Source organism: Corylus avellana, chromosome 4, assembly GCF_965113065.1.
Source record: "Corylus avellana chromosome 4, dhCorAvel1.hap1.2, whole genome shotgun sequence".
Taxonomy (NCBI): domain Eukaryota; kingdom Viridiplantae; phylum Streptophyta; class Magnoliopsida; order Fagales; family Betulaceae; genus Corylus; species Corylus avellana.
In genome coordinates, this window is record NC_142493.1 from 21,691,388 (window position 1) to 21,714,196 (window position 22,809).

Genomic DNA, 22,809 nt, shown 5'->3' on the forward strand with positions numbered 1-22,809 from the left:
CTTTATATAGTCTTCTCCATAAAGCGTCATTTAGGTGATACAATACGACACCTTTGTAAATTAATTTTTTAATTTTCTTTTTTCTTTTTTACTATGAAGCCAGGTCAGGTTGAAAGGCGGAACTTTTTCCCCTCTTCCACCTTCTGACCCAAAGTGGTCGGAAATTAGTAATCCCTTCAGCCTCTTGATCCGGCCTTGTCGAATCCAACCCACGCAGGTCGAATGCGGGTGTGGGACAGAATTTGGCTAAAATACACACCCCTAATCCCATGCATGTCCATGTAAATTGTCAAAAGTATCATGGCACGCAATTATGCTGAAGATAATAACAATTTATCACTAAAATAAAATGGTATAGCTTATTCAAGCCAACCTTTACTAATTCCATACACATACAACACATTCTGCTAGAAATATATAGAGAAACCATCCACCCTGGATCAAAGCATTGGGGCTCTAAATAATATGTAAATGATCTTCAGAAAAAAAAATGTACTAGATACTAAACATTTTACTGAGGAGAATTAGACTTCCCTGGCCCTAATGTAGAGCAGCTCACCAACGCAATTGATTAGGTGAAAACAAAATTTAAAAAAGAAATAAAACGTGAGAGACAGGTCACTGAAAGCTTCAATGATCAATAATTATTTTATAACATTATAATTGCATTTTTACAAAAGTTATGCCATTGGCATAAACAAATGTATGCCTATGGTAGAAGTTTAAGATAAACCAAAGTACTTCTTGAATCATGGAAATTCAAATTTTGTTAGAATTTTTTCTGACACCATTCTCAAGTTAGTTCAGACCAAAAAAGATCAGAGCACTACAACCCTATCTGCATTGATCAAATTACAGATGATGAGCAGATTGTTGGGAGGAAACGATCTGTCTTCAGAAGGATCTCAGATGAGCCTATTTTTATAATGAGAAACTTCTGCAAAAGGAAAAGGGAAGAAGCATCAGTACAGAGAACATGGTGAGCTAGTCAAGAGATATCAGCCATGGAAAAGCAGGAAGGACCAGGACTAGACACATAGGGAAAGGGTTGCAGCCATCCCTACGTAGACAAGATAAATGACATGAACCAATATGTTAAGCTGGAAAATGTGTTTTGGGAGGTGTGACGTAAAGGTGAAAAATATTTTGTATTTTGAGTTGTTTGTCAATGTATTTGTCTTAAAAATAAATTACAATCCTATGTAATTTATTATTTTGAAAAATGTGTCACTATCTTATGCAATTGTGACACATCATTTGGGGAGTAAATTTTGGAAAAAAAAAAAAAAATCGGAAGTGTAGAACTCCTAAAAAAAATTTGGGAAGTGTAGCACTTCTAAATTGAACTTTCTATTGAATTGAGATATTCACTTATTAATTCAAGATTGGGGCCAATCACAATTTTCAAAGTGTAATAGTTTCAAAGCTCTTCATACATGTCCCAAGTGATGATGCCAAAATGTGCATTACCAACTGCCGCATTCTTTCCCTCCGAATCCTTCCACTTTTGGGAGAAAAAAAGTGGCCAAGTGGCTTCTCACTTCCTGCTTTAACAATTTTAGCTCCCAACTGAGGAACTGCACCTACGTTTTCCCTCTTCCTATCACTCAATCCCTCCATCTCACATCAATTATGGCCTTTACTTGGTGCCTAAACTAAATGGGTGCCACGACAGAACCTTGTAAAAAATATATAGGCTCTAACATGTATGTAGATGCATCTGTTCAATATATGAACCATTAGCAATGTATGTGCCTTCAGATTTTGATATGCCCAATATCCATTTGTAATGTACAGGTTATTGTTTGTGGGTGACAACCAGCTAAATTGGTAGCAGCCTCTTGTCAAGAGGCTGGGGATTGAATCCCTCCTACACCAAGGGAGGTAGATTTTAAGAGGACTGTCTCTTGTTGCATAGTCCATACAATGGACCGAAAAAGGAAAAACGTATGGGCTTGTGTTTTGATACACTTAGTGATTCGATTTCTTAACAAGGATCAAAATTGGAATATATTCCTTGGATAAGTACAACGTAGACTGACCCTGTTCACAAGGGTCATTTAGGGTTCTCGACAAAAAGAAGCAATGACTGCAAAGTCCCATTTCATCCCACATTGTGTGCAGCTTAATGATTTTCACTTCTCATTGCATCTAAAACTTTGGATTATTTCTTAGTATTTCACCACTCCACAACATATTCTCTTTTAACAAAACATATTTTTCCAATTAAAAAAAATGACCTATAACTATGACTACAGGTGAGAGGTGTTAGTCTTCATTATACACTAATAAATGTAGTTATCTTTCACAGCCACAGTTATTCTCTCTCCCAATTGTTTACATAATCAATTAAGAATCTAGATGCAGCATAAATCAATTACTGATATTCTGACAAAGCAGGACATAATGTACAAGGTATAAACTTATTTCATGACTTGTATACCCAAACTAGAATCAAGCAAATCTTAAGGAAATTCCATAAACAAAGAGACATGAGAGGACAAAAAGATCTGATATAATGTTTGCTTACCTCTCTCATTCTCCTCTCCAATCTATTAATTCAGTGCGAGGTTCATATAGCTTTGCTGCTCGCTCTTCTGATTCAATGTCATTAACTACACCTCGGCATCTTGGGAAGCCACAATAACATGCTCATCAATTGCAAAAAATCTGTAATACAAAGATAAAAAAGTTCAGCACCTAAAGAAAAAACGAAAGAAAACAGCATTTGGACATGAAAAAAACCTATAATCATATATATGTGAGTTCCTCCCATCTCTTAATCTCTCTCTTTTCAAATATAATTATATGCTCGTCACCGTTGACACTTATAACTCTTGAATAGCAATTTGGCAGCACAGAAGAAAAAATACAATAGGTAAGCCAGTAACAATCTAAAATCCAGATCCCCCTACCAAAAAATATATATTAATTTGTGTGGCATTGCTTCCACTAAAAACTCAGTATACATGTAACATTAGAGCACCATAAAGTTCTTCATGACAAGTGAATGGCTAGACAAAAGTAAAGAATGAAAGCAAAGAATGAATGTGGATTTCACTTTGCTGAAAAAGAATTTTTTAAAAAAAAAACCAGCCAAAACACAAAATAAAATAAAATCTCAATGAAGCTATTAAGGTTGTAAGTTTGATCAGGTTGTTGTTCAAATTGCATCTAACCCAGTGTTCCACAAGAGAACAAAGCACATTGAAGTTGCTTGTATTTCATTCAGGATAAAATATTGAGTTGAGATATTTCTATATTTTTTGTACAATATGGAGATCAACTTGTTGATGTGTTTGCCAAGTCTCTTTGTCATGGTGACTAGAAATTGTCAGTTTCAAGCTGGGCTGATATGATATATTTGCTCCAGTTAAGGGGGAGTGTTAAGAATAAATGGTGAAATAATATGTAATTTCCAAAATAGAATAGGGAGTGATGTGTAAACCTTCTAGAAGAAGGTCATGTGTCCTAGTGAGTTGTCCCTATGGCTGTCATAAAATATTCTTGTATTTTGGCTTTATTAATGAATGAAGGAAGAGGAATGAGCTACATAAAATCAGTAGCTCCATCATAGTTTTCCATCAATTACAGTCGCATTTGACCAAATTATTTTCAGCTTAGATCCCAAAAACATTTGTCTTAAAATCCCTACCCTAGGAATAATCAAAGGGGCCTAGCTAATCAAGTCCAAGTCTTAGCACACTAAACCAAGTTCATTAGAGGTATGTTGACTAAATTGTCTACATTTACTAGTCTTTCTGGGAAACAAACTGTTCATATCAGTAGAAGTAAAAAAGCACCACCCACCATCAAGGAGGTACTGGTGTTTCTGCTTTGACTTAGGTGTTCATGGTTCATTGCATTTAGAGTTTCATTCATCATCCTAGGGCATGTCATGTACACATGCATGTTCATTCATTTTGTATGTTTTTTATTTGTTTTTGCATTTCATCTTAGTGTATTTTTCATTTTTATTTTGGATTAATTTCAAATTCTAAAAAAAAAAAAGTGTCTTTCTTGAATGCTCAAAACTCCTTTTTTGAACTTAAAGCTTAGATATCAATAAGTGAATTCCTTGCATGTGAATAATGTAAGAGGAGTTTTTTTTCTTGGAATCATTTTACACAATGGTGTATAAGTAGTGCATAAAGAGTAGCTAATGCTTGTATCTATTTATGCACACCTTTCAAAATGAATTTCAGTTTGGTTGCACGTGTGAGTGTTTAGTACCATTCGTGAGGATAGTATAATCTTGAGGGTTAAATTGACCATAAACTAGATGACCTTCGGACTTGTTCTAAATTGAGCTACCCTTATCATTAATGCACACATGCACTATAGAAAAAGTTGAACATTATTAGCATGACCAAAAATAGAGATTCTTATGTTTCTATAGAAAAATATGATGTTCATGCTGATGCAAAAGGCGAACATTCAAACTAGAAAAATAATGTTTAGACCCCAAACACTATAACCAACAAACACAACGCAGTAATATATCTCAAAATAAAAATTCCGCAAAGTTTAAGATAATCTAACCACCAAAAACAAATCAAACATCAAATACCAATGTTTTAGTTGATAAAGAGGAAAAGCTTTGACACTTTAAAGGAAAACCTCTCTAGGACAGCCAAACCCAAAAAATACTAAGAAGAATAATTATACAGACAAGACACTTACGACCCTTATAGTTCTAGACTCTGAGCACAAATGAGCTCTTCATTCACCTCTCACTGGTTAGACTTCTTATACTTTCCTTATTGACCTACCTGTAGACTTTCGTTGATGAATAGTTGATACAACAACACCATGGTTTGATCAAACTCCAAGAGTCTTCACTTCGAGTGAACAACCTCTTGGAACACAATCCTAAGATACCCATGTATGAGTACAAAAAATATAAGTGCTTGGTAACACCAAATTCTCTGAACTCCTATGAAGCTTCTTGAAAAACGTGCAAGAGATACATCAAAGAATGTCCAAAACAACCTTTAAAAAAGACTTAGGTCATATTTGGTTTGTAGAATAGACCCCAAGAAGCCATTCTTTCATTTTGTAAAGATCCATTCCTAGGAATAACTATTCCTTTACAAAGAAGAATAACTATTCCTCTAAAAAATTAGAATAGCTATTCCTAAGGGAATAGACCGAGTTTTCCAAAAAAACTATTTTGTTTTTTTTTTTAAGTTTTCTTTCAAACTTAAAAATTAAATAATAAATAATAAATTAAGAAAAATGTTAAACGTGTGGGTGGCCGCGCCACCCCCGATTCACACTAGCGGTGGCTGTGGCCACCCTTGACGACACCTAGGGGTGGCGCCAACCACCCTTGGAGGGCTCTAGGAGTGGTTGTGGCCACCCTGGATTCTTAACAGGGGTGGGATGGCAGTGCCACCCCAAGGTTTGATGTGGATGGTTGGTGGCTACCCAACGTTCAAGTTTTTTTTTTTTTTTTTTTTTGGAAAAATCAAAAATCATATGAACTTTTTAGTAATTTTAGTCAAATTTCAATTATGAAATATGTGTGGCCACCAAACTAAAGAATATGAATAAGTATTTCATTCCATCATCCTCCATTTTCAGTAATGACAACATGATTAGGGTTTCAAGCCTAACATGCCTTCATCTCTGGAGAGCGACGCACATGGTAGGGAACATGCACTCTCGAATCTCCATCATGTTCGAATATGTGACATCCATGTTCGAACATCACTTCCAGTGATGCTTGCTGACTTAGGCATGTTCCCTAGCATGTCCAGACATGTTAGAGAACATGTACTCTCATGTTTAGCCCATGTTCGAACACTAGTCTTCAATAATTGAGTATGTCCGAACACTAGGGGACATGACAAAGATCATGCGCTCTCAGGTCTGGACAATGTCCGGACACCAACTGCAGTACATATCTTCTTGAAGCATTCTCCACCATCTTCAATACAAACCCAAGTGTAGCAACTACCCATGTCCCAATAAACACAACATGTATTGGACACCGAATGAGCCAACCAAAGAACCTAACAAATTTTCTTTTTGACCATTTAGCGACAAAATTATGAATTACAAATTTCCCCCCAAAACTCAAAAACTAACCTACCAAACCACAAATAGGTATGACATAGTCTTGATTGAAATTCCTGAAACACTGAACAAACTCATTAAGCGCATAGGAATAAAGCAAGTATTGAAATAGTCCAAAAATTCAAAATTCAAAACATGCTGCAAAATTTCAATACCAACAAAAAAAATTGATAGACAAAATATTTCATACATTGATACGCCATGATATGAAACATATAAATCTATCCCATCATCCATAATAAATACACCAAATTGAATAATGTAAAAAAACATTAAATCAATCAATCATGATAGATACACCAAAGAACAATTCAGATGAATAGCAATTTGCACACACCAAGAAAGATATATCATACTCCATCAGACGCCTTGTAAGTATGAAAACATTACCCACATCAGACTCATTGTGTGAGATATATTCAAGAAATATCAATTAGGAATTGATGAATGCAACATGTCATCTTATGACTAAGAACTTCAAAAGGGAGGAGCACAAAAACAACAATACAAATTAGGATGCAACAAAAAACACAACACAAAAACATGCCAAAGGACAACCAACGCAACATGGCAACCCTTCCTAGACATGTATGGTGAACTTTAACTAAGTTCACAGACCCCAATGGCTTGCTTAAGAGATCCAAAGCGATGACCATCCAATGCTTTGATAAATAGCTCAGCCAATTAGTCGCCAGTGGACACAAACTCCAATGCAATTGATTTATTCTCAACCAAACCACGAATAACATCACACCTAACATCAATGCGCTTGGTCCAAGAGTGCGCACATGATTCTTTGAGATGTTGATTGCACTTTTGTTGTCACAACAAATCATCACAGTGTCTTGATCAAATCCATAGTCCGCCAACAGTTTCTTCATCCACATATATACTCTACTTCAACAATGGAAATAGAGACAAAGTTTTGTTTTTTGCTCATCCATGCCACAAGATTTGCCCATGCACAAAAGCATCAGCGAGAGTTGCTTTTCTTATCAGCAACATTGCTAGCCTAATCAACATCTACATAGCCAACTAGATCCATATTGGTATCTCTAGAATACCATACGCCATAATTCACTGTAGCCATGTGAGATTCCTTGCTGAAAATTATAGCTCAAAACTCCAATAACACCTAGAAGGGGAGTTGAATGGGTGTTTATAAAAATAACGCAAAATTTAAAAATAAGCACCCAAACAAACTTTCACCAAATATAATGAAAGCGATAAATCAATCAACACAAGTAATTTAATAACAAAATGGAAACCTTTTGAAGAACTCTTCAAAAGTAAAACCACTCCAAGATAGTCAAACTCATGAAATCAATTCGCTATAGAAGAATGAAAATATAAGTTCACAATTACGAAATCTTTGAAGTTTACACTTTCTTGCATTAGACAAATGATTCGCTTGTCTATTACCGTAGTAGTTTCCTTAAAATGTCTGGAAAATTCTTCTACTTGACCTCCGAGAAACTTCAATTATTATTGATGAACGGTTGTGGTTTACAACAAAGACTCTAAGATAGGAGCAATTCAAAGCAAAAAAAAAAACCGAAATTTTCTTTCTTAGCATGTGAAAAAAAAAAAAAAAAAAAAAAGGCTCTTTGTTCTTTGGAAATATTGCCTCCAATCCCCATAAAAATCATGCTCCAAAAGCCTTTACATAGACTTGACAAAGTTGCCATAAAATCTTAAAGTTGGTTACCTTGTAGATTTTTGGCTCCTGCTCAAAATGGTTAATGCCCAGTTCAAACTGGAACAAGTTTTCTGTGATCCAACTTTCAGTCTTCTCTTTACAGCCCGTTCTGACCCCTTAATCTTTGGAATTGGAAACTTTTCATGAAAAACAAAATTTTAGCATTTTGAATTAGCTTTCTAATGCCACCAAGTTTACGTACATCGGATTTCAAAATAAAAAGTTATGATTGTTTTCCTCTAGCAAGGTCAATGTTGGAACTACCAATTCAAATTGAAATAGGACGGCGAATAGAACTGCCAAAATACATCAAAGTATTTTGGGCACCGAATTAGCCAACGCTAAAAACATAACACTAGGGATTTGCCTGAAACCTCGCACAAACTCTAACATATCTGGTCTACTAGCAATGATAGAAAAGACTCCTAATCATACTTTGATAAAGTGTTTGATCAACACTTTTATGTGCTAGATCTGCACCAAGTTCGGTACTTGTGCTCATGGGAGTGCGTGCATGGCTCCTTCCATTCAATTTAAATCTCTTGACAAGATCCTTAGCATACTTGGATAGGGATATGAACATGCCTTCTTTAGATTGCTTGACTTGAAGGCCCAAAAAGTAAGTAAGCTCTCCAATCATACTCATTTCTGAAGCAAAATCATGAGCATGAGAATCGATCGTGGCCCCAAACACAATGTCATCCAAGTATATTTGGTCAATCAACAGATGATTCCCCTTTTTTCTGGGAAAGAGGGTTCGGTCAGTATGTCCTCAAAAAAACCCACGGTCCAAGAGAGGCCATGAGCATCTCATACTATGCTTAAGGCGCTTGCTTTAACCCATAAAGTGCCTTTTTTAACTTGATGGCATGATCTAGATGATAATGGTCAATAAATGATTTTGGCTAAGCCACATATACTTCTTCTTGCAGAAGTCCTTTCAGGAATGCGCTCTTCGAATCCATCTGATACAACTTGAACTTCATGTGACAAAAAATTGCAAAAAGAAACTGTATAGACTCAAGGCGAGCAACTGGGGAAAACATCTTGTCAAAATCAATACCCTCTACTCGAGTATATCCTTGTGCAACCAAACAAGCCCTGTTTCTCACAATCGTACCATGTTCATCAGATTTGTTCTTGAAGATCCACTTGGTACCAATGATGTTGTGGTCAGCCTAGGTCCTAGGCTCCAAACGAGGAACCTCTTCAAGGCGAGGGCCGTTTCGTGTACCCACTCACGTTGGATAAACCTCAAACCCATGCAAAGTACCCCCTTCACACGAATCAAGTAATACTCGAGCTTCAATAGCAGGCTGGCCCCTAAAAAATTGTTCGCACTCAAGGGGATTCAAACCTTAGACCTAATGAGAATGACACCAAGACCAAGGTGCTTAACACTTGATCCAACCCCTTGGGATTTTTCAAATGAACACTTGAGAGTCTATTGACAGAATCCTTAGTTTCACTCAATTCCTTCTCAAGAATTGTGACCTTGTTCTTCAACAAAATGTTCACTTTGCAATGCATCACAAATCTCATGAGTTTTTTTGAAAAATCAGAGATCTAGCGTTCTCTCTCATGTCAATCTTTATGAGTTTTTTAAAACCTCTTTTGCTCATCTTTGATAATTTCTCAAATAGATTGTTGTTGTAAAACTACCCACCATTAACCTCTTTAGAGTCATCCTTAGGCAACTATACAGAGTAAGAGTCAAGAGACTCTTAGAGGTTTTTCAATGTTCTCACTTTTCATGCCATCGCTCACACCTAACACAACTTGCAAGGTTGATTCCATGATAGCAAAAGTCACACTCAGAAAATTAATTTCAACAGAGTGCACTAGCTCTGATTCCAATTCAAAAATATTGTTTAGACCCCAAACACTATGAGCAACAAACACAATGCAATAATATATCTCAAATAAAAATCCTGCAACCTTAAAGAATATCAAAGCACCAAAAACAAATAAAACATCAACACCAATTTCTTTGTTGACAAAGACGAAAACCTTCGACACTTCAAAGGAAAAATCTCTCTAGGGCAACCAAACCCAAGAAATTACTAAGAAGAATAATTACACAGACAAGCCACGTACAGCCCTTGTAGTTCTAGACTCTGTGCGAAGATAAGCTCCTCACTCACCTCCTTGCTTCCTCAGTAGGCTCTGGTTCCTTACTGGTCAGACTTGTTATGATTTCCTTACCGACCTACAGGTAGACTTCCGTTGATGAATAATTGATGCAGCAACACCATGGTTTAATCAAACTCCAAGATTCTTCACTTCACACAAACAACCTCTTGCCACGCAACCCTAAGCACCATGTGTATGAGTACACAAAATAGCAGTGCTTAATACCACCAAGCACCGCATCGATTATGCACGGCAACGTCTAGACATAATTAGGGTTTCGTGCCTTCACGTCGCAAATGATTGGGAACATGCACTCTAGGATCTCCGCCACGTTCAGACATCACTTCAAGTGATGCATTCTGACATAGGCATGTTCTCTAACATGTCCAGACATGTTAGAGAACATGCCTTCTGACAGTCAAAATGCATCACTTGAAGTGATGTCCGAACGTGGACATGTTAGAGAACATGTACTCTCGGTCTAGCCCATGTCCGAACATCAGCCTTCAATAACTTAGCATGTCCAAACACGAGGAAACATGGCAAAGAACATGTGCTCTCAGGTCTGCACCATGTCTGGACACCACCTCCTGTTCTTGTCATCTTAAATCATTCTTCACCATCTTCAATACAAAACCTAAGTATATTTTTTTGAACAATGATAGGGGGAGTGATTTTATGTCCCTCGATCCTAGTATTTTGGTTTGACTGTTGACCTTTGGGAAGTACTTATTTGACACAAATGAGTTCATACACTAATACATGCAGCTTGACCCGCACACAAAATAAAGCTTTAAGCTCGCTCTTTTAAGTTGAAATAGATGTTGAAGGAGGAGATGCTTTCATAAAATTTAAGCATATTTACATCTTTATCTTAAGCCTTGTATTCCAAATCATGTTCTGTTCATGCATTTTTTTTTTTTTTTGAGTGAAGCCAGGTCTTCCCATGTACACTTAACATGTCCATACAAGGGAAGGGGGGAAGAGATTCAAACTAGTGACCTCCACTTCATGAGGTATGGTTCACAGCCGATTGAGCTACCCCTTGGGGACTATGTACACTTGGTTGTGTTTCAGCCTAAGTCATTCTTAGTTGTGCTTAGGTTTGCATAGCTAGCTCCATGCACTTTTTCACCACACACCCTACACTCTGTTTCCTTTATGTTTCTTGGTGTGTTGTTCTTCCCTTTTTATTACTGTTACTATTTTCACCTTTGTCATTTTGTGACAAAAGGAGGAAGTATTCATATGAGGAATAGGCTTAGGGGAAGATTTCTAGCTCATGTTTTATATGCATATTATTGATGTTATATTGTTTCTCCTCTGCATCTGTTCTTTATGCATTTAATGGTTGTGTGCATGTCTCAGGAAGATACGTTTGGTTCACCAACGTAATAGAAAGTAGTTCTGTTGTGCATGCACTTGTGAGGTTTGTGTCCCATATTTATAAAATATAAAGAAAAATAGTACTTAATATACCTAAGTGGACCCAAGCCCATTAGCTTAGGCTTTTGGACTAGAAGTGGTGTCCTAATATGTATATCAATTTACTGTTGTTTCACTCCCTTGACGTCTATCTCGCCAACAATTGGTATTAGAGCCCATGGTTAGCTTCCTTTGCTGCAAATACAAATGTCTTGGTTTAACGCGTTTGGTTAGACTCCGTTAAAAAGACTATTGTTTCTCTTGGAGTGCTCATGACACTCTTGTGCGAGGGGGAGTTCAGTCAATGTGGAAGAGACATAGAAGTGATGGAAGATTTGTTGTGCACGCACTTGTGAGGTTTGTGTCCCACATTAATAAAGTATAAAGAAAAATAGTACTTAATATACCTAAGTGCACCCAACCCCATTAGCTTAGACATTTGGGCTAGAAGTGGTGTCTTAATATGAACATTAATTTACTCTTGTTTGGCAAATTCAAGTGTCAAAACGTGGGGGTTTCAAGTTGTATTTTGTAGTAGTTGAGTTAGGGTAGAATCTGGTTCAAGAATTCAATTTTATGAATGCAGTCTAGGATATTGATAATCCTGAACCCAGCAGACCTATTAGAGTAAAATAGATTTAAATAGCTAGAATTTGTATTTCACAAAAAAATTCCAATCCAATGTTTACTAGGTCAAAAAGAATTGTCAATCGAAACTTGAAAATCTGGTGCAAAGACTTCAACCGACTCCCGATCGATCGAACTTGTGCACCAAGTGTAATACTAAAACCTGAGAGTACGATCAACCACCGCTCTAGAAACATGCAGCAAATTGTTTCTCTCATAGCACGACTTTCATTGTTTATCCCAAGTTTTACCCTACCTATATAAGCCTTGTTTAACACGATTTTTCTATACGGATGTGCGGCCATTACATACCCTTTTAAGAGTGTGTAGCTATTCCGACCCTTTTGAGTGTTCTAAGCCTCATGAGCCAAAACAAAGATACCGATCTCTCCTTGTTAGTCTTAATCAAACCACAAAAAACCGTCAGTTATCGGAGTTCCCCGTTGTAGCGAGCAAGTTCATTCGTAGAAGAGATTCCTAGAACCACCATAGTGGCAGGCAAATCAGTCATTTGCTAGGGTTTCAAGCCTATATCTAATTACAAAGGTTTTGTAAGTATAGAGAGGCTGTAACAATTGTTCTTCTATAGTGGAATTCTTTTAGGGTTGGCTAACCTTTTTCGATTTTGGTTGTATAGGTTTTGAGACGAATGATATAGGCTTTATATAGTCTTCACCATAAAGCGTCATTTAGGTGATACGACACCTTTGTAAATGAATTGTTTTAATTTTCTTTTTTCTTTTTTACTATGAAGCCAGGTCGGGTCAAAAGGAGGAATTTTTTCTCCTCTTCCACCGTCCGACCTAAAGTGGTCGGAAATTAGTAACTTCTTTGGCCTCTTGATCTGGCCTTGTCGAATCCAACCCACGCAGGTCAAATGCGGGTGTGGGGCAGAATTTGAGTAAAATACACCCCTAATCCCATGCATGTCCATATAAATTGTCAAAAGTATCATGGCACGCAATGATGCTAAAGATAATAACAATTTATCAGTAAAATAAAATGGTATAGCTTATTCAAGCCAACCTTTACTAATTCCATACACATACAACACATTCTGCTAGAAATATATAGAGAAACCATCCACCCTGGATCAAACATTGAGGCTCTAAATAATATGTAAATGATCTTCAAAAACAAGAGTACTAGATACTAAACATTTTTTAATGAATTTTACAGAATCTACATCAACGTATTTTTGACATTTAATTCCTTTATGTTATATGCAAACGAAAAATTAGATAACCTAACAGACCCACCCATGAAGCATTCAGTTGTGAGCATGATAACCAATCGCATTTCACATAGTCAAAATATATGATCAACACCTATATAAGATGAAGATAAATGTTTCAATCCATCCAAATTTACCAGAATTACTCCCAATAAGAAAAAAAGAAAGAGAAAAAAATCAGAGACAGAATCACTGAAAGCTTCAGTGATCAATAATTACTTGGGGGATTTTTTTTTTTTTTAATGAGGAGAATTAGACTTCCCTGGCCCAAATGTAGAGCACCTCACCTACGCAATTGATTAGGTGAAAACAAAATTTAAAAAAGAAATAAAAAGTGAGAGACAGGTCACTGAAAGCTTCAATGATCAATAATTATTTTATACCATTCTAATTGCATTTTTACAAAAGTTATGCCATCGGCATAAACAAATGTATGCCTATGGTAGAAGTTTAAGATAAACCAAAGTACTTCTTCAATCATGGAAATTAAAATTTTGTTAGCATTTTTTATGACACCATTCTCAAGTTAGTTCAGACCAAAAGAGATCAGAGCACTACAACCCTATCTGCATTGATCAAATTACAGATGATGAGCAGATTGTTGGGAGGAAACGATCTGTCTTCAGAAGGATCTCAGATGAGCCTATTTTTACAATGAGAAACTTCTGCAAAAGGAAAAGGGAAGAACCATCAGTACAGAGAACATGGTGAGCTACTCAAGAGATATCAGCCAAGGAAAAGCATTGAGTTGGAAGGACCAGGACTAGACACATAGGGAAAAGGTTGCAGCCATCCCTATGTAGACAAGATAAATGACATGAACCAATATGTTAAGCTGGAAAATGTGTTTTGGGAGGTGTGATGTAAAGGTAAAAAATATTTTGTATTTTGAGTTGTTTGTCAATGTATTTGTCTTGAAAATAAAAAGACAAAACATAGAAAACAAAAACACAAACTCCCAACACGTCCAGACGTTTACTGTGTATAGTTAATTACTGGCACAATAAAAATGCAAATATTGCTTCAAAACAAACTTCAACTTGGAGAAAAATGATCTCATTATTTTGAACAAATTTCAATACTTCTCCAGTTCAAATAATTTTGACTAGACATTTCCGAAGTAGACAAAAAAAAAATGCTACACTTCCCAAAACTTTTCTCCAAAATTTGCTTCCCAAATGATGTGTTACAATCCTATGTAATTTATTATTTTGAGGGGAAAATACATTTTACCCCCCCTGAACTATCCACCCATTCACTTTTAACCACAATGTTTAAAAAGTGACACTTTACCCCCCCCCCCCCCCAAACTTCCAAATTGTTGCAATTTGACTATTCTGACTTTTTTTTTTCCCAAAATACCCCCATCCCATGTTAAAAAAATTAAAATTAAAATTAAGGGATGGCCGGCCACCCCAGTTGGGCCTGAGGGTAGCTTTGGCCACCCCAGACCGGCCACCCCTTAATTTTTAAATTTTTTTAAAAAAATTGGAATGAGAGCATTTTGGAAAAAAAAAAAAAAAAAAAAAAAAAAAAAAAAAAAAAAAGTCAGAATGGTCGAATTGCAACATTTGGAAGTTTGGGGGAGGGGGGGGGGGTGGGGGAGGGGGGGAGGAGGAGGGGTAAAGTGTCACTTTTTAAACATTGAGGTTAAAAGTGCAAATAGGTGGATAGTTCAAAGGGGTAAAATGTATCACTATCTCATGAGATTGTGACAGATCATTTGGGGAGCAGATTTTGGAAAAAAACAAAATGGGAAGTGTAGCACTTCTAAATTGAACTTTCTATTGAATTGAGATATTCACTTATTAATTCAAGATTGGGGTCAATCACAATTTTCAAAGTGTAATAGTTTCAATGCTCTTCATACATGTCCTAAGTGATGATGCCAAAGTTGAGAAGTAGAAGTAGACAACTTCGCCAGCCAACAATAAGCTCTCCCTGACTAGGTAAAATATTGACATGAGTAGACCAAGGAGTAACTTATTCACATTTGAAGTCAGGGATTAAGTTAACACTCATATAAATATGTAAGGATAAATTTGTAAAACTCACTAAAATTTATTACTTACAAAATGAGTTTCTCACTAAATAAGGAAACAAGAAAGAACTAGGAAAGCTGAGAAAGCAAAGCATGTGAAGTACTTTTTAGTGGTGGCAACTAAAAGCCAAATAGAAATCAAATTACCATGCAGCACGCATGTTGATTTGGATCAAGCGCAATACCCACCGAGTGCAATAACTCTTATCTGGGCCATTTTAAATGACATAACTGTCATTTTCCTTCGCAAAAGAGAAGTTTGTGTTTTTGTTTTCTCCTTTGGGAAAAATATCTTGTGTGATAGAAAAATTTGGGTGTATAGGGGCTTTGGCTTCTCAATGATTTTCTTTTCACTATTTTGTATTCTATCTTTACTAGTGAATTTCTTTGTGGTCGTCTTCGCCAGTAAACGTACCTCACATTGAGAGAACCACATAAATTTTAGTATTTCTATGTGTGATTATTTTATCTTATTTATCATAATTATAGTCCTTTGCACAACAACTCATATCAGAGCCAAACTTGGTATTCAGATTGACGATACAATAAATATGGCAAGCACCAAGTATAGAGTAGAGAAGTCTAATAGCAAGATCAATCTCTTCTTGGCAAAGCAGGATGAAAAATCTTTTGATTCATCAATGAGTTTACAAAGCATTATTGGGAAATGCAAAAAAAAACCCAAAAGATGGATGATAATGAGTGGAAAGAGATGGATGTCAAGGCAGCCGATACAATCCGTCTTAATTTGTCAGATAAAGTTATTCATAATATGATTGATGAGGAGAAGGCAGAAATTAGAGTCTTTGTATGGCAAAAAATTTGACAAATAAGTTGTACGTGAAGAAGCAATTATATAAATTACAGATGGAGGAAACTATTTGATCTGCTTGAGCACCTCAACAAGTAAACATGTTGAATACACAGTTGTTAAACTTTGGAGTGAAGATTGAAGAGAAGATAAAGTAATACCACTTTCCCCTTCATATGATCACCTGGTTACAACATTATTGTTTGATGGGGTTGTAAGGACTAACTAATGCTAGATATGTTCCAGACCATAAAAAAATCCTAATATCCTTAGGCACATTAGATCATTCGGGCTTTAGTTATTCAGCCAAAGATGGAGTTATGAAAATAATTAAAGGTGTTTTGGTGGCAATGAAAGGGAAGAAAATTGGCAATTTGCATAAGTTACTCGAGATCACACTTACAGGTGGAGTTGCAACGTCCACTTCGTCAAAACCAAATAATAATGATTCAATTTTGTGGCATATGTGGTTTGATCATTTCGGCAAATGCAATGTGTTTGAGCTTCGCAAGAAGAATTTGTTGAATAGTGTTAAGTCAAGCAAATTGGGATTCTACAAGTACTATTCACTCGGATATTTGGGGACCAGTAGCAATATCTTCAAACGAAGGTGCATATTATTTTGTCAATCTAATTAGTTATGGTGGAGTCTAAATTTGGTAGTTCATGGGGTGAGTGGTGTTCCCTTGAGCCATCGTGAGCATTTGGGGTGGGGCGTTGGAAGAATATCAAGAAAGACTAGATGAAATTTTCATGTTAGATCAAATTTGAGGTAGGTGATGGTTCTAAGATTAGATTTTGGCATGACCAATGGTGTGGAGATATGGCACTAAAAGCAGCTTTTCCAGTATTATTTGGTATTGCTCGTGCTAAGGATGCCTCTTTTGCAGCTCATTTGGAGTCTTTGCTTCCTTTTCCAGGTGTTGCACTCGGCTAAAGTGAGAAGAAGTGAAGATAAAGTTGTGGTGGCTCTCTTCCAAAAGAAGGTTGTATCCCACATATGCCTGATTAGTATTAACCGCCTTAGATTCTCATTGATACCTTGGTGGGGTTGGGTCAGGCTATGGCTCAGTCGGACTTGAGGAAGTGCCTACGGTTCCCACTGTCTAGGCCCCTTTTGTGCGGCTCTCAGCGGGTAGGTGCTTCTATAGTCACGTCCAGATAGGATAGCCACAATCGATGTCCTTGACTTACCCTTTTTGCTTAGAAAAAATAATAATAATAAATATTTCCTTCTCTCTGGCATGCTTTGAAGGTTTGTGCTTCCCTTGAAAGAGTGTATGGCGGACTCAAGCTCCTTTGAGGGTGGCCTTTTCACATGGTCGGCAGCTCTGGGTAAGATACTTATCGTGGATAGCCTCAGCAAGCAGCATCTCATCCTAGTGGACAAATGTTACATGTGTAAGAGGTATGGAGGGGAGTCAATGGATCACCTTCTTCATTGTGACATGGCTTATGCCCCTTGTACTGCCTTCTTCCGTCGTTTTGGGCTGTCCTAGGTTATGCCTAGGCGCGTAGTCGATGGATCACCACACAACCCAAAAGCTTAAACCCATGAGTATGTGCCCAACAATGCCATATTAACCACTCACACTTCTTATATATTTCCAATGTGGGATTCTATTCTTTTTTACACTCACATATACTCAACAATCTCCCCCTTATGTGTGAGTTCATCACCACATTGGACCAACTCCTCCTTGCTCATGAGTCTTTTTTACATTTCCAAGAGCGTCATGCGTACAAGAGCTGCGGGAGCCAACACAACTCCAAACCAGACGCGTTCCAAACACCCATCCCAGGAAACTAAACTTGACCTTGATATCATGTTAAACTACAAGTTATCCCAAAAGCTAAAGCTGATAAGAAGAGATAAATTTAATCATTTAATCAACACTTTAACAGATTTCTCAAGTCGAATTATTTTGTGTTGACCGACTTTTGGTCACTATATATATATAAGTTGTTCTATTTGGCCAGTTGTTTGGGTGTGCCAAAGAGTGAAACATAGAAAATCAGGCGCAACACAAAGAGTTGTTTAGAGGAGCTGCGCATGACAAAGAAGAAAAAAAGAAGCCGAGACAGTGAGAGAGAAACGGAGTTGCAAGTGTCCCTACAAAAGAGAAGTTTGTATTTTTGTTCTCTTTTGGAGAAAATCTCTTTTGTGCGATAGTGAGATTTTTGTGTATTAGGACTTTGGGTTCCAAGTTTTTTTATCTTCACTATTTTGTATTACATCTTTCATAGTGAATTTCCTTGTAATTGCCTCTACCTGTGGACGTACCTCACATTTAGAGAACCAAATAAATTTTAGTATACCTGTGTGTGATTGTTGTAACATATCTAAAGAAATAATCTTTTTTTTTTATAAGTAATAATGATATATATCAAAAGCGCAGAGGGGCGCAACCCATATACACGGGAAGTATAAATAGAGAGCACCTAAGAGAGAGAGAAATGAAAGACGAAGTCAAAAAAACTAATTACTAAAGGATCTAGCCAAGCAGCCGTCAAAGAGTAAAGAGTAAAGAAGAAAAGATGAGTCAGTTCCTCTATAGTCCTAGTAAAGTCCTCAAAACATCTAGCATTTCTTTCAATCCAATACATTACATAAGACATAGAGGGATCATCTTCCATACTACCGCGCTTCGAGCACGTCCTCCCAACCACCAGCAATCGAACAAATCCCTCTCTGCAAGGCATAACCCAATGCAACCCAAACCGGCTAAAAATAGAATGCCAAAGAGTTCTTGCGGTTTCGCAGTGGAGAAGAAGATGATCTACTGACTCTCCCGTCTTCTTGTACATACAACACCACTCCACCACCACAAGGTTTCTCTTACGCAGATTATCATGAGTCAACTTTGCCTAGGGCCGCGGTCCACCTGAAAAAAGCCACTCGCAAAGGCACCTTTGTGCGCCAAATAGTCTTCCAAGGAAACACCTCATGGTCAAAATTAGACAAGGCCTTGAAGAATATCTAAAGAAATAATTAATGTTGCACTATTGCAATTTTAGGAGATTTGTTAAGAATCCAAGATATTCTTGTCATAAATTAAACTAAAACATCTAAACTACAAGGACTCAACATTTCATTCTTATAGTTCCCCAAATAATAAGTTTAAAGATTTTGGATTACACTGTGACTTGAAGAAACTCCATAACTTACAATTTTAGAAAAACCATGGGGACAGTTTTCATTGTTCTCATCTCAAAAGAAATATTGCCACGCAAATATGGTAACACATGAAACAATATGAGCACTAAACAAATTTAATTTTGTAGAAATTTTAATATTATCTGATCAAAAAAATTTACAGGATCAGACTTTAGAAATCTAGAATTAAAAAAAAAAAAAAGGAAAAGAAGGATAGGAGAATGGAGGGACAAGAAAGGGAAGGCAAGAAATAGAACTTTTCCCTGTTTGGATGATTGTGGAGGCTTCAGAGATGAAAGGAGATGAACGAATGGAGCAGTCATTGCATGGCTAGACAAACTATTCCCACTTTCATAGCCATTGCTAGAAACAATTGAGGACGGAATCTTTTTTGATAAGTAATAATGCATTAAAGAGCACAGAGGAGCGCAACCCAAGTACACAGGAAGTATACAAGAGAGCGACTAAGTAGGGGAGAAAGAAGAAGAGAACATAAAGAGAAAATCAGGAAAATTGACCACTAAAGGAGCAAGCCAGCCTGTAGTCCATGTGAATAAAGTGTACAAAAAGAAGTGAATAAGGTCCTCAAGATTCCTCGACACATCCTCGAAGTATCTCGCATTCCTTTCCTTCCAAAGACACCAAAAAAGACAAAGAGGAGCCATCTTCCAAACCACAGCACTACTCGTTCTACCGCCCGCCCACCAACTAGCAAACATCTCCTTTACGCTTTTAGGCATAACCCAACACATGTTAAAGCGAGAGAAGATAATATCCCACAACTTGCGCGTGACCCCACAATGAAGAAAGAGATGATCCACGGACTCCCCATCCGCCTCACACATACAACATCGATTAATCACAACGATACCTCTCTTCCGAACATTATCCAACGTGAGAGGTTTCCCAAGGGCAGCCGACCATGCAAAAAACGCCACTCTCAAAGGAGCCTTGGTGCGCCAAATGCTTTTCCACGGGAAGTGGTTAGGCACCTTAAAGGCAAGCATCCTATAGAAAGAGCGTACCTCAAACTTCCCTTTTCTTGAAGGGATCCACCACATCCGGTCCTCCCCTTCCCCCCGTGAGGACGGAATCTTAGGACAGCCTAGCTATGGATTCCTTAAGGGAGGCCACTGGCCAGTCACCGAAGGGAACACAATCAGAAAATGCAACCAATTTTAACAAGTTACTTGAATGCTGCTTAGGGCTTTTTTGTGAGTTCACTTGCTAAGTTACATAGTTCACCATCTCAAGTTAGCCTTGAACTATTTCTTCACTTAGAAGCAGCCTACAAGAGACTTAACTTACAAGTAGCATATAGGTCATTGCGTCTTTCAAGTGTAGTAACACAAAGATGTAAGGTCAACTTCTTTTAGAAGTTGAAGTTTATATATTAATTCAAGTTGAGCAGCTTGCTAAAGTTACTAGTTGGTTATTTTCCTCACCTCTGTCTGTGTCATCTCTACCTAGATGTCATCTTTCTCTAGTCTCTAAATTATTTTCTCTATTCTCTCCTTTTACAAAAACTTTCTAGCTCTCTGTGACACTAGTGTTCTCACCATCTTCATCTCTCCTCAAAAAATGGGGCCTAGCAAAATCAGATTGTTTTCATTTTGCATATCTATCAAGACCTTATAACCCTTTAATCCTTTCCAATGAAGCCCCACTGCATTCTTTGCAAGAAAGCCCCTTAATCAAAGGGATTCCAAACCCGTCCAGCATCAGAAACTTCAATTATCTTGTTTCATAGTCAATGAAGAAATGATATGTATAAGAGAAAGAAAGGGAATCTTTATTTCGTCAGTGTAACGTTAAAATGTGCATTACTAACTGCCGCATTATTTCCCTCCAAATCCTTCCACTTTTTGGAGAAAAAAAGTGGCCAAGTGGCTTCTCACTTCCTCCTCTAACAATTTTAGCTCCCAACAGAGGAACTGCACCTACGTTTTCCCTCTTTCTATTCCTCAATCCCTCCATCTCACATCAATTATGGCCTTTACTTGGTGCCTAAACTAAATGGGTGCCATGACAGATCCTTGTAAAAATATATAGGCTCTAACATGTAAGTAGATGCATCCGTTTAATATATGAACCATTAGCAATGTATGTGCCTTCAGATTTTGATATGCCCAATATCCATTTGTAATGTACAGGTTATTGTTTGTGGGTGACAACCAGCTAAATTGGTAGCAGCCTCTTGTCAAGAGGCTGGGGATTGACTCCCTCCTACACCAAGGGAGGCAGATTTTAAGAGGACTGTCCCTTGTTGTATAGTCCATACAATGGACCAAAAACGGAAAAACGTATGGGCTTGTGTTTTGATACACTTAGTGATTCGATTTCTTAACAGGGGTCAAAATTGGAATATATTCCTTGGATAAATACAACACAGACTGACCCTGTTCACAAGAGAAATTATATTTATTTAACATGAGACTCGAACCAAAATTATTCAAGGGTCATTTAGGGTTCTCGACAAAAAGAAGCAATGACTGCAAAGTCCCATTTCATCCCACATTGTGTGCAGCTTAATGATTTTCACTTCTCATTGCATCTAAAACTTAGGATTATTTCTTAGTATTTCACCACTCCACAACAAATTCTCTTTTAACAAAACAAATTTTTCCAATTAAAAAAAATATGGAAAGCAAAGTCCTTGTTTTCTTCCAATGCATTTTATGTTCACTTTAATCATGTCATCGATATTAAACCTTACCTTACTGATGCCAGGAAACAATAATTACAAAAATAGTAATCCACATCATATGACCTATAACTATGACTGCAGGTGAGAGGTGTTAGTCTTCATTATACACTAGTAAATGTAGTTATCTTTCACAGCCACAGTTATTCTCTCTCCCAATTGTTTACCTAATCAATTAACAATCTAGATGCAGCATAAATCAATTACTGTTATTCTGACAAAGTAGGACATAATGTACGAGGTATAAACTTATTTCATGACTTGTATACCCAAACTAGAATCAAGTAAATCTTAAGGAAATTCCATAAACAAAGAGACATGAGAGGACAAAAAGATCTGATATAATGTTTGCTTACCTCTCTCATTCTCCTCTCCAATCTATTAATTCACTGCGAGGTGCATATAGCTTTGCTGCTCGCTCTTCTGATTCAATGTCATTAACTACACCTCGGCATCTTGGGAAGCCACAATAACATGCTAGCTGTTCATCAATTGAAAAAAATCTGCAAAACAAAGATAAAAAAGTTCAGCACCTAAAGAAAATACGAAAGAAAACTGCATTTGGACTTGAAAAAAACCTATAATCGTATGTGAGTTCCTCCCATCTCTTAATGTCTCTCTTTGCAAATATAATTATATGCTCATCACCGTTGACACTTATAACTCTTGAATAGCAATTTGGCTGCACAGAAAAAAAAATACAATAGGTAAGCCAGTAACAATCTAAAATCCAGATCCCCCTACTAAAAAAATATATATTAATTTGTGTGGCATTGCTTCCACTAAAAACTCAGTATACATGTAACATTAGAGCACCATAAAGTTCTTCATGACATGCATGTGAATGGCTAGACAAAAGTCCCAAAGCTGGAGTTATCTTATTATTGCTATAAAATT

The 22,809-nt window shown here is 36.9% G+C and overlaps 1 protein-coding gene across 5 annotated transcripts in view; it reads right to left on the reverse strand.

Annotated features, from left to right (window-relative positions):
• Positions 1 to 616: 616 nt before the first annotated feature.
• ATX2 (trithorax-like protein 2) overlaps positions 617 to 22,809 on the reverse strand; it is a 40,154-nt gene continuing 17,961 nt past the window's right edge. For 2 of the 5 annotated variants that reach the window (XM_059591297.2, XM_059591299.2), the window contains exons 23-25: positions 22,491 to 22,594; positions 22,269 to 22,415; positions 13,550 to 13,864 (exon numbers count right to left, since the gene is read on the reverse strand). In XM_059591297.2, coding sequence (XP_059447280.1) covers positions 22,274 to 22,415; positions 22,491 to 22,594 — 246 coding nt within the window. In that variant the 3' untranslated portion in view covers positions 13,550 to 13,864; positions 22,269 to 22,273. Of the gene's footprint in view, positions 938 to 2,530; positions 2,671 to 6,093; positions 6,138 to 13,549; positions 13,865 to 22,268; positions 22,416 to 22,490; positions 22,595 to 22,809 lie in introns of those variants that run through there. The other 3 variants (XR_009439857.2, XR_009439855.2, XR_009439856.2) reach the window with 3 other exon arrangements.